The following is a 13,156-nucleotide window of genomic DNA, read 5'->3' as shown; positions in this document are numbered from 1 at the left end:
CCACATGACATCCCATGTCAATGTCCCATCTTATGAAGACAAACATGTCATATGCCTTCTTCACCACTTTGTCCATCTGTTCAGGGAAGAGTGCACTTGTATTCTAAGTTCTCTCTGTTCTGCCACAACTTCAAGGTTCCTGTCATTTATTGTCCAAGTTCTACACTGGCTTAACTTCCCAAAATACAACCCTTTGCACTTGTCAGTCAAATTCCATCTCCTATTCTTTTGCCCACTTTCCTAGTTAATCTAGTTACAGTTGTCACCTTAGATAACCTTCTTCACTGTCCACAATACCACTAATGTTGCTGTTATCCCCAAGCTTACTTATCATGCCACCTGTATTCTCATCCAAATCGTTAATATTCAAGACAAACGACAGTGACCCAAGCACAGATTCCTACATCATACCTCCAGTCAAAAGCCTCCAATAAAAAAAACTCTCCAGTACCACCCTCTGACTGTTTACACACAGACAACTTTGTATCGAGTTGGGGTGATGGGGGGGGGGGGTTCCTTTAGGATGCCAACTGTCTCCTTGACTCAGTGGTTCATACAGTGCCCTCCATAATGTTTGGGACAAAGACAACTTTTTCCTTTATTCATCCCTGTGCTCCAGAGTTTTACATTTGTAATTAAACAATTCACATATGGATTAAAGTGCACATTCAAGATTTTATTCAAGCTTCTTTTTATACATTTTAGTTTGATGATGTAGAAATTACAGCACTTATAATATTTAGGACATAGCAATGGTATGTATATTAAAGGAGTCATGTTTAATACTTTGTTGCATATCCCTTGCATGCAATGACTGCTTGAAGTTTGTGATTCATAGACATCACGAGGTGCTGAGGTTCTTCTCTGGTGATGCTCTGCCAGGTCTCTACTGCAACCATCTTCAGCTCCTGCTTGTTTCAGGGATTTGACCCTTTAAGTTTTCTCTTTATCATATGTTCAATTGGATTTAGATTGGATGGCAGTCTTGGCTATTCAAGAAATTTCCAGTTTTTAGCTTTGAAACACTCCTTTGTTGCTTTAGTAGTATGTTTGAGATCGTTGTCTTGCTATAGGATGAAGTGCCGTCCAATGAGTTTGGAGGCATTTCCTCGCACTTGAGCCGATGTTTCTATACAGCTTAGAATTTATTTTGCTCTTGGCTTCAGTAGTTACATCATCAGTGAAGATAAGTGTGCCAGTACCTATGGTAGCCATACATGCCAAGGCAGGCCATTACACCCAATCACCATGTTTCATAGAGGAGGTAGTAGCTTTGAATCTTGGGCAGCTCCTTTACCTCCACACTTTGCTCTTGCCATCACTTTTATACAGGTTAATCTTGGTCTCATCTGTCCACAAGGCTTTTTCTAGAATTCTGCAGGCTCTTTTAAATTCTTCTTGGAAAACTGTCATCTGGCCATCCTGTTTCTGTGGCTAACTACTGGTTTGCATTTTGCAATGTTGCCTCTGTCTTTCTGTTTGTGAAGTCTTCTGCGGACAGTGGTCATTGGCTCATCCACACCTGCCGCCTGAAGAGTGTTTCTGCTCTGTTGGTCAGGGAGATTTTTTGTCATAATGATGAGAATTCCTCTGTCATCATTGACCTCCCATCCCTTTGTGGTTAATGAGATCACTGGAATGCTCTTGCTTCTTAATGACGTACCAAGCTGTTAATTTTGGTCATCCTAAGGGTTGGCCAATGTCTCTTACTGTTACATTTTTGTTTTTCAGCCTCATAATGGCTTCTTTGACTTTCACTGGTTCAAATCTGGTCCTCATGTTGAAAAATGACAACGACAGACTCAAAAGGAGATCAGAAGCTTGGAGGCAAGCCTAGCTCTTTTATACCTGCACCACTGAAGCAGTTAAACAAACCTGAGCATCACAAACATTTGTGAAGCCAAATATCCCAATCATTATGGTGCCCTGAAATGGGGGATCCATGTATTAAAAAGTGCTATAATTTCTAAATAGTCAAACCAAAATGTGTCCAAATAAACAAATAAAATCTGGAATGTGCACTTTAATCACATGTGAATTGTTTGATTACAAATGTAATTTTCAACACAACCTTCAGCAACCCCATCCCATCTCTTCCTTCTTCCCATTACAGGGCATCTTCCTCAACCTATACTTCCTCAACCCTCTCACCTTTCTTCCCCCTCCCACCTACTAGCCTGTGTTCCTCCCTCACCCCATTCTCTTGATCCTTACTATTCTTGATAAAGGGTTTTCTCCCCTAAACCTCCAGTTTTCCAACAACAGCAAATTTCTCGTTTATAGAATGAATATGTTGACCCTTAATTTGCCCCATTTCATTTTTGATACCCCCTTATTTGCCAGATGTTCATCACAGCCTCTCCTAATTAACCATTGAAGCTTCCTGTCTAATACCATCAAAATTACTTGCCCCCAATATAGGGCTTTAACTTGTTGATCAGTTCTATTTTTTTCTATAACAATTATGATCATTGTTCACAAAGTGTTTCTCAATTGATACGACAGTCATTTGTAAGCCTAATTTTCTAAGAGGTTAAGTGACACCCGTCTCTCCAGTACGGCCAATGATACATTGCTTGAGACAACTTTTCTCGATACCACACATATTCTGCCTCATCTAATTTCTTGGCACTGTGGCAAACCCAGTCAAGAGTAGAGAAGTTACACATGTCTACTATTAAAATCCTCTAATCTGACAGCTAACATTTATTGCTCAACTTATTTTTGTTTTATTTATCTTTGAGAGATGACTATTTTACTGTAGTCAAGTCACCATGTATTACAGTTAATATATCAACATTAAAATTCTAATTCTCCCTGCCCTCATTAACAAGAGCTGAATAATATTCCAGTATATAAATAAAGTTTTTCACATCAAAAATGTGCCAGGTAATGATCATCTCCAACAAGAAAGAGTTAAACTATCCATTTGGTGACTAAAAAGTGGGGTAGAGAAAAAGAGGGGAATTATAGGCCGGTGAGCCTTACATTAGTAGTGGGCAAAATGATGGAATCCATTATTAAGGATGTAATAGCGGAGCATATGACTAGCAGAGAAGGGATCGGACGGAGTCAACATGGATTTACAAAAAGTAAATCGTGCTTGACAAATCTATTGGAATTCTTTGAGATGGAGACAGGTAAAATAGATGGGGGAGAGCCAGTGGATGTGGTGTACCTGGACTTCCAAAAGGCCTTCGATAAGGTCCCGCATAAACGACTGGTTTCCAAAATCAAGGCTCATGGGATTGGGGGAAAAGTATTGATGTGGATTGAGAACTGGCTGGCAGGTAGAAGACAGAGAGTTGGGATAAATGGCTCGTTTTCTGAGTGGCAGGCTGTGACCAGTGGGGTGCCACAAGGATCTGTACTGGGACCCCAGCTGTTCACAATTTACATTAATGATCTGGATTAGGGGATTGGATGGAATATCTCCAAATTTGCAGATGACACCAAGCTTGGAGGGGTTGTGTGCACGGAAGAGGGGGTCAGGAAGCTCCAGTGTGATTTGGATCAATTGAGGGACTGGGCAGATCCATGGCAAATGCACTACAATGTGGATCAATGTGAGGTTATCCACTTTGGTAATACAAACTGGAGGGCAGATTACTATTTGAATGGCAATAGATTAAGAGATGGGGAAGTGCAGAGACCTAGGGGTACTTGTACACCAGTCTCTGAAGGCGAGCATGCGGTTAAAAAGGCAAATGGTATGTTGGCCTTCATATCAAGAGGGTTTGAGTAGAGGAACAAGGATACCTTACTGCAGCTGTACTGGGCCTTGGTGAGACCCCACCTGGAGTATTGTGTGCAGTTTTGGTCACCTTATCGAAGGAAGGATGTTCTTGCAATGGAGGGAGTGCAGAGGCGATTCACCAGGCTGATACCTGGAATGGCAGGGATGACTTAGGAGGAAAGATTGGGCAAATTGGGATTGTACTCGCTGGAGTTTAGAAGATTGAGAGGGGATCTCATAGAGACCTATAAAATTCTGGCAGGACTGGACAGAATGGATGCAGATGGGATGTTTCCAAGGATGGGAAAATCCAGAACCCGGGGCCATGGTTTGAGGATAATAGGCAAACCATTTAGGACCAAGATGAGGAGGAATTTCTTGACCCAGAGGGTGGTGAATCTGTGGAATTCATTGCCACAGAGGGCAGTAGAGGCAGGTTCATTAAATCTATTGAAGAGGGAATTAGATCTATTTCTTCAGTATAAGGGTATTAAAGGTTACGGAGAGAAGGCGGGGACGGGGTACTGAACTTTAAGATCAGCCATGATCTCGTTGAATGGCGGAGCAGGCTCGAAGGGTCGAATGACCTACTCCTGCTCCTATCTTCTATGTTTCTATGAACTTCCATATTGTTATATGTCAGGAAAATAAAGGACAACTATCAATAACAAAGGCATGCTTACATGATGGGAAATAATTAGAGAAAGACCTTGGCATAACAGGGATTCTAAATTCTACTGCAGGCAATATATGGCAGAGAATATTTGGTACATTGGGATCATGAAACAGAAAATTTGAGGATCATCCTAGCATTTTTTTTGAAGTCTCAAATCCACAAGCTGCAGGGTTATTTTTATAATGATCAACCCCATTTCCAACAAATCATTAAATAAAGCAGTTCAAATGTGCATTCTGTAAAATATAGACTCAATGTGACTAGACACACAAATTTGATGACTAAATGAACAAGCTATAAATTAGGTATCCTGGACAATTGCCTCAGCTCTTGGTGCACCAAAGCTTTTTCCACCATGTACAGGAGCCTGATGAAATAATCTTCAGCTGCTCTAACAATAGTTCAATTGACACTATTCAAGACAAACCAGCCTGTGTGACGAGGACCCCATCCACCACCATCTTTCCTCAGTCATCGGTGAACAGTAGGTAACAGATTACGCTTTATTTTTCAAATGTGCGAATGCCATGTGTTTTTGAAACCTGATTATCGATACAGAGGACTTTGAACTGCTACTCCTAACATTATGAAAATTGATAACTGACTTGTTCTCTTCAACTATTTATTTAGCAAATGCACAATTACAAAATCAAGTGTGAACCTCCTCTTCTGCTCAACTGTGTCTGAGTTTGGAGAAAATACAGCCACAACAGTGAAGATTAGTTGTTTAACAGAAATGAAGGACAATAGAGTGATATCCGACCAAGCCCTTTAATTGAGATGAGGACAAATTCAACTGATAACTTTTGGTCAATGAAAATTCAATCAGAGTTTGAGTTGCATGTAGCTGAATGTGGGAGTCTCTGACTTATTATGGATGGCTCTGTATCTGATGCCAGTGATTACATTTGACAATTCTTCTTCAATTTTATGTCAGTCTGTCTACAAGGCTCAAGTCAGGAGCAAGATGTAATACTCATCACTTGCCTAGATGAATCGGACTCCAACAATTGTCAAGAAGCTTGAAGCCATTTCAGCACAAATCTGCCTTTTGACAAGCCAGACAACATTCTGAACATTCATTCTTCCTTTTACTGGCACACAGTGGGTGCAGTGGGCAATATAAGATGTACTGCATTGATACCCTTATCTATTCTGAAAGTAGCTGCCAAATCTGCAAAGTTTAACTTCAGGACAAGGTCAGCAGCAATACATGCATGGGACTATCACTGGTTGTAGATTTTCTTCTAACTTGCAAACTGTTCTGACCCAGAACTACACTCTGCTCCTTCACTGTTGCTCGATAAAATAATCCAACTCCCTATGGTCACTACAACAAGGACTATAATGATTCAAAAGTGAGTCAATATGATCTCAAAAACTATTAGGATTGGGCAATACATTGTGGGCTTGATCTCCCAAAACAAATGCAACTCTTTATTTACTTTTTCAAATTTTGTCCTGCTTGCAAACCAAACCAGCAAAATGCATTTTAAAAATGAAAAATAGGGTTTATATTAAATGACCTAATCAAACTCAAAAAAGAGGGTAAAATCCTTAGACTGGCTGCATGCATTTCAAAAAAATCTTATGAAAAGAAAGTAGATCTATTCCCATGCATATCTAATAATCTGTTAGAAAAAATGTAACGTCAGAGGGCTCATGAATGGATAGTATTACACAACTATATGGGGATGCTGAACATATCCATGAGTTATAGACCAGTCAGTTTAATCATGGCAGAAGGAAAAATAAAGGAATTCCTTTTGAAAGGAATAAGATTTGGAAACAAAAAGGTAAAATAATGAATAACAAATGTAGATTTCAAAATGAAAAATCTTACTTGACGAACCTAAATTCAATCTGTACAGTGACTTTGCAAGGATGGTACCAGACATGAGAGTAAATATATTTCAGAAAAGCAGGATCAAATTAGTCTCTTATGTCTTGAGAAATTACTAAGGAATCATTTGAAATAAATTCTAAGAAGATCCACATTTTCTAGGTTAGAGATTAACCACACAACTACAAAAATAAATTTCCAATACATTAGTTTTAAATAACTAATCACTTCTCTTGAAACAATGTCCCTTTGTTCAATATTATTCCCCTGGCAAAAACACTACAGCTCTCCGGTCATGCCCCTTTGGGATCTCTTAGGTTTCAATGAAATCATTCCATTCTTCAGAACTCCAAAGAAGACAGATCCAACATGTTTAGACCTGAAAGTCTACAAATAAAGCATAGACAAGATTATCAAATTTAAAGAGAACAAACTTCAGAGATTTGAACAACAACTCAAATTTACAATTGAGCTACATTGGTATTATACCGAGTAAGCTCAAGTTGCCTGGCTTTAATCATTTTCACTTATTTATTTTTGGATTTGGCCAGTTTTACTTTCTGCTTCTTTTTCTATATTCTGTCTCTTTCTTGTCTTCTCACTTTTGTGCTGCTGTCATTTCCTGATTCAATTTTTAACTTCTTTCCTTTTTAATCAAAGGTTCATACTTTAATTCTTTCAAGGTGCAGTGAACTGAGAGTCACAGGTGGTGTGTTATTCTGATGGCTGTCTCCACCTCCCGGCTCTGCCCCCATCTGCCCAAATATAACCTTGGTTTCCCGCCTAAACCCCTCTGAAGATCACTGTAAGACCCTACCTTCAGTTATAAGCTAATAAAAGCATATGATCTCCCTCCAGTCATGAAAGCTTTTATTCACAGTACCATTTTATTAGCTTATTCCCTAAATGATGGAAGTGCGATTCCAGTCAGGTACACTGCTGATAGATCCTCTGTCCCCTGACATGGCTGAGGAGTTCATGTACTGGCTAGACTCCTTCCAGGCCTTACTGAATGTGACCAGAGAAGTCTTCCACACCAATGAACTCAGGAGGTTCACACTCATTTCGAGGGTAGGAATGAAGAGGTATGCAGACATCAGGGCTGCACTACATATGATGCTGCTATTGAGGCATTGAAGGGTAGGTACCTGAAGTCACAAAACGAGGTCCTAGCGAGGCACCGTCTCGCTCTATGTCGCCAATGGCCAGGAGAGACCATCGATGACTACCTGTTGGATCTATGGATGCTTGCCAAGAAGTGCAGGTACAAGGTGGCTATGGGGCGCATTCATGAAGAAGAACAGATCCGGGACACTCTAGTCACGGGGTCGCTCAAGGTACATGAGGCAGCAACTGCTCGAGTTGGGTAAGAAGGACCTGGCTAGTTACGTTGAACTGGCCAAATCGTTGGAACAGGCCAAGCTCGAGAATGAAAACCTTGAAGCTAGTGAGCTCGCTCACCCAGGTGACCCCTTCCAAGGACCGGCTGCTTCCACTACCCCAGACCTAAAGGCTTCCGCCTTCCCATGTTACTGAGTGCTCCCGCGCTAGGGAGTGCTTTTTCTGTGGCAAGAGCCAGCATCCCCAATATCCCCGATCGCGTTGCCTGGCTAAAGACTCAGTGTGTTTCAGCTGTGGCACGGAAGGACATCAGGTGAGGGTTTGCCGCACAAGGGGAAGCCCAAGCCATCTGCCCTGAATTCACCCAAACCCACTTGCTGCGCTACATGCCGTCGGAGGATGTGAGGAAACTGCGCAAAAAGGTTTGGCAGCCATCTTGCCTTGACTCAAATTCAAACTCAGTGCCATCATTATCAGAGGAGGAAGGAGGGCGGCCATCTTGCCGTGCCACAAGGTCGACGCCATCTTACCCACAGGTAACCCATGAGGGTGGGAGCCACTCAAGTGAGGAGTATGGAGTCTCTGGGGTCCTAGTCTCGATGGTCCAAGATCAGGACAGACCTCACCAGCTCGGCAACTCCATAGTGACTGTTAAGGTAAACGGACATTCCACTAAATGCCTAATTAACACATGCTCTACTGAAAGATTCATTGACTCTCGGACTGTGGAGGAATACAACCTAAGGATGCATTCTTCCTTATCACATATTCCTTGCATCTGTCACCTCTATGTATATTCAACAACATTGTATATTATATTTGTAGTATGTAATTTTGTAAGATATGTCTATATGTATGTGATGAATTGTGTGCTCTGGTGTTGTTGGGTCTCAACTTCTTGTGTCACCTTAAAAGCGTGACCTTAAAGTATACTGGCACCTTCCTCTCCACATAACGGTTCAGAAATCAGAACCCACTTGTTGCCTCTCCACACTGAATATCGACACCCCACCCCCCTCCACGTCTGTTCCCGAATCTGTCCTCAGACTGCAAACCTATTGCTACAGTGTGAGATAAAATGTCTGCTCGATGAAGGTATCATCAAATCTAGCACCAGCCTGTGGAGAGCACAAACGGTAGTGGTAAAAGGGGAAAACAAGTCCAGACTAGTAATTGACTATAGCCAAACCATTAATCGGTACAAGCTCCTGGACACATACCCACTCCTTCGAATTTTGGACATGGTAAATGATATCGCACAGTATTGGGTCTATTCAATCTGAAAGATGCTCATCAGCAGCTGTCAATCCATTCTGAGGACCGTCCATTTACAGCATTTGAGGTTAATGGTCGTCTCTATCAATTCCAGAAGGTCCCTTTCGGTATTACTAATGGTGTTTCCATCTTCCAGAGGCAGATGGACAGAATGGTGGATGAGTATGGGTTGAAGGCTACCTTCCCCTACCTCAATAACGTCACCATCTATGGCCACACCTTGGAAGACCACGCAGCGAAAGCCCTGAACCTCACTTATAACTCTAGCAAGTGTGTGTTCAGGACTAAACTGGCTTTCCTCAGTTAAGTGATGGAGAATAATATAATTGGCCCCGATCCCAATAGGATACACCCCTGTTAGAGCTCCCCGTTCCCAGGACCACAAAGTCTTTGAGGAGATGCCTGGGGTTTTTCTCATATTACGCCCAGTGGATCCCTCAATTTACTGATAAGTTTGCCCTCTCGGCTGAAGCCCAAACGGCTTTTACCTCCCTCTGGAATCACATTATGAAAGCCACCACGCACACGGTGGATGACAAGCTACCTTTCCAAGTGGAAACCGACACCTCGAACACAGCCCTGGCCTACCCTCAATCAGGTGGGCAGGCCAGTTGCATTCTTTTCTCAGACATTGTAAGGCCATGAGCTCAAGAACTTCTCTGTGGAAAAGGAGGCTCAAGCCATTGTAGAAGCCATGAGGCACTGGAGACACTACCTGGCTGGTAGGAAATTTACGCTCCTTACTGACCAGTGCTCTGTTGCATTCATGTTGAACAATGTCAAGAGTGGAAAATCAAAAATTTCAAAATTGCTAGGTGGAGGATAGAGTTCTCCACCTACAATTATGACATTGTCTATCAGCCAGGAGCCCTTAATAACTCTCCAGATGCCTTATCCAGAGGAAGCTGTGCTTCTGCACACACCGGCCAACTGTGGTGTCTGCATAATGAGCTCTGCCATCCAGGGGTTACCACATGGCTCATTTTGTCAAGGCATGCCATCTACCCTGCACCATGGAAGATGTCAGGGAAATGACCAAGTCTTGCCAGGTCGGAGCAGAGTGCAAGCCGCACTTCTACAGCCCTGCAAAGGTGCACCTGATCAAGTCATCCAGGCCCTTCGAACAGCTCAGTGTCAATGTTAAGTGACCTCTCCCCTCCACGAACAGGAACACTCTCTTCCTCTCTATCACTGATGAGTTCTTCCACTTCCTGTTCGCCATTTTGTGTCCAGACACGTTCACTTTGTCAGTCATAAAGGCCCTAGATTCCATTTTTGCCCTGTTCGGGTATCCCGGCTACATTCATGGCAACCGGGGCTCATCCTTTTTGAATGTCGAGCTATGTCAGTACCTGCTGGCGAGGGGCATCGCATCCAACAGGACTATGAGCTACAACCCCTGGGAGTACAGGCAGGTTGAAAAGGAAAACACCACAGTCTGGAAGGCTATCAATCTGGCCCTGAAGTCAAGAGGCCTTCCAGGCTCATGCTAGCAGGAAGTCCTTCTTATAGTGCTCCATTCCATCCAGTCGCTACTATGACCTGCAACCAACACTACTCCTTTCGAGCTCCTATTCAATTCTGAAAGAAGGTCACCATCGGGAACCACATTCCCGACCTGGCTCACCACTCCTGGTCCAGTCCTTCTCAGGAACCACATGAGGAGAAGCAAGACCGACCTGGTGGAAAGGGTGAAACTGCTCTATGCCAATTCCACATATGTGGAGTACCCGGATGGCAGGGAGGGTCTGTTGCCTCAAGGGCCCTGTGAGCCATGGAACTCATTCCCACCACCCCCAGCCAGGGCCTCAGGGAATCCGGTTCAGGAGGAAAGTGCATCCCCCTCCACTCCTCCCCCACAAGGGAACCAGGAGACCCAAGGAAGCCAAGGCCCTCCCATGCTTTGGCGCTTCACCAGGATCTCCAGACTGCTTAAATTTGTAAATAATTATATTTTTTGATTTTTTTTTTCTGAATCAATGTTCTCTGACTTCAAGCACAGACCCTAAATTCTGCAGAATTGAGATTCACTGGTGGTGTGTTATACTGATGACTGGCTCCACCCCCATCTACCCATATATAACCCTTGTTTCCCACCTAAACTTTGAGCCCCTCTGAAGACCACTGTAACACCCTACCCTCAGTTATAAGCTAATAAAAGTGTATCTTCTCCCTCTGGTCATGAGAGCTTTTATTCAAGCTACACAAGGTCAGGTTTCATACTGATAAACTTTCAATATATTATTTCCTGTGACTTGGCATCCTCTTCTGCAATTGTATCACTGACTCTACAATCAGTGAGGAATGGCAAAAAAACACTTCTTCCACAATAATCCTCAACACCATGTGCCCCATTGCATACTTGAACCCATACCATATTTCTTAGATACTCATGTCTTTGTGCCCCAATACTGCTCTGACTGCACTTAGAAGTTCACAGATGACATCACCACAGTAGACTGGATCTCAAACAATGAGGAAATGGAGTACAGAAAGAAGAGAGAGAATCTAGTGGCATGGTTTCAGAACAACCTCTCCTTTAACTTCAGGAAGCACACACCTGGCTGCATGGTGGTGAGGTGGAGTTGATGCTCTGGCTGAGAAATATAAGAATACCTCTACTTCCTCAGAAGCCCAAGAAAATTTGACAAATCCTCAATTCTCTTATCAATTTTTACAGATGTACCTCAGCTTGGTGTGTGAATGGCTCTGCCGAAGACTGCAAGAAACTCCCCATCTCTATTTTGCTGTTGCCTCTTGAAAGCAGCCAACATGTTAGAGAACCCATTTCATCCCAGTCACCTCCCCATTCCCAATGGATGGAAAATTCACAAATTTAAAAAAACACATCACCAAATTAAAAGGCAGTTTCATTTCTGTTAATTCAAAAGTTGATTCAAATATTTCTACTCTTCCGTAGAACTTCCTGTGCCAATCAATGTAAATTAGTGAATTGACATGGACTTCAATCCTTCATTCTCACTGTAAATTGTGTCCCTCATTAAATGAAGAATTCAATGAATATTTGATGATATTCTATCATTATAACTGAACAATCCTATTAAACCCACTTAATTTGGTGGGTATCAGTAGCATTCCTTCAGAATGATTACTGTGCTATGTTTAAAATAATATTTTGAATTTTTTATAATTAAGTTTAATTCTTAATCCATTAAAAATGATCCAATCTCCCCCTTGCAGTCTATAATGTCAATTAAAAAATTAGAGCAGCTCCCTCCTTAGTTTGCTATTTTGTAAAATTATTCAATTAATTTGCAGCGCTGTTAGTTCAGTAGCATCACAGCTGCTGGGTGTTAAAATTCCAGATCATGGTACCTGATATCAAGAAAGTAGAAGTCCATGCCATAGTTTCACCAGATCTTTTGTGGCCATATTTTACTGACAGCTGCAAAACATGAAACATTACAGCAGAAGACATAGAAGAGCACAGCATGTGAACAAGCCCTTTGGTCCCACCCTGTCAGGACCCTCCATGATGCTGATCTAGCTGAGCCCATCTGACTGCACATGGTCGCATTTGGTTGTTTTAGATGAGATTTAAGAGTCCAAATAATTATTTTGATCTTGGGCAGAAAAAATAACATTTCAAAAATCAATAATGCTATTTTTCTTTCTTACTTACTTTCCCCTCGTCCCTTGGGCTGTCACTTAAATGAACAACAGGGCCAGGGTGAGTTTTTGTAGACCTGCAAAAAAATATAATTTTCCATGACAAAAAACTATTGAAAAAATAAGATCTGATGAAAAAAAAAATTTACACACATACAAGAATGTTTTTGCAAGATTACAATTTAGGGGTTGACTTGCAACCCCCTCAACAAACTGCTGAAACAACCAGAAATGGTGTTGAAATCCTGAGACCGACAACAATAGCATGACAAATCTCTTTTCACCATTTCATCGCAACTGAATCAATAAGAAAAAAATCTTTGAACAAAAGCAGAACAAGAAATAGCTACAAGGCAGAACACTAAATGCAAGGTTGGACGCTGACAAAGATCAACAGCTCTCCTAGACAGTTTTGCCGCCTGCTGAGATATAGCATCTGAAAAAAAGGGAAATTAAGTCAGCTCTATTGTTTCTTCCACTCTGACAGCATTTAACCAACAACTATTGCAAGTGTTAACAATACATCTGCCTTCAGAAGGAGGCTCCCAAATTAAGGGTCAAAATAAAAGGGTCGGTAAGGTAGCATCATGCTTTCATTCCATTTCATAGCTTCTTGTGCAGTCCAAAGCACAAAATAATTTCTAATCATTGAAAA

General features: G+C 41.9%; 1 protein-coding gene across 7 annotated transcripts in view; it reads right to left on the bottom strand.

The window, feature by feature from the left end:
• LOC138738384 (syntaxin-binding protein 5-like) overlaps positions 1-13,156 on the bottom strand; it is a 267,977-nt gene that overhangs the window by 137,366 nt on the left and 117,455 nt on the right. For all 7 annotated transcript variants that reach the window (XM_069888457.1, XM_069888459.1, XM_069888460.1 and 4 more), the window contains one exon: positions 12,515-12,578. In XM_069888457.1, the coding sequence (XP_069744558.1) occupies positions 12,515-12,578 (64 nt within the window). The remainder of the gene's footprint in view (positions 1-12,514; positions 12,579-13,156) is intronic.

This window comes from Narcine bancroftii, chromosome 7, assembly GCF_036971445.1.
Source record: "Narcine bancroftii isolate sNarBan1 chromosome 7, sNarBan1.hap1, whole genome shotgun sequence".
Classification (NCBI taxonomy): Eukaryota; Metazoa; Chordata; class Chondrichthyes; order Torpediniformes; family Narcinidae; genus Narcine; species Narcine bancroftii.
This window is presented reverse-complemented; position numbering and strand designations above follow the sequence as displayed.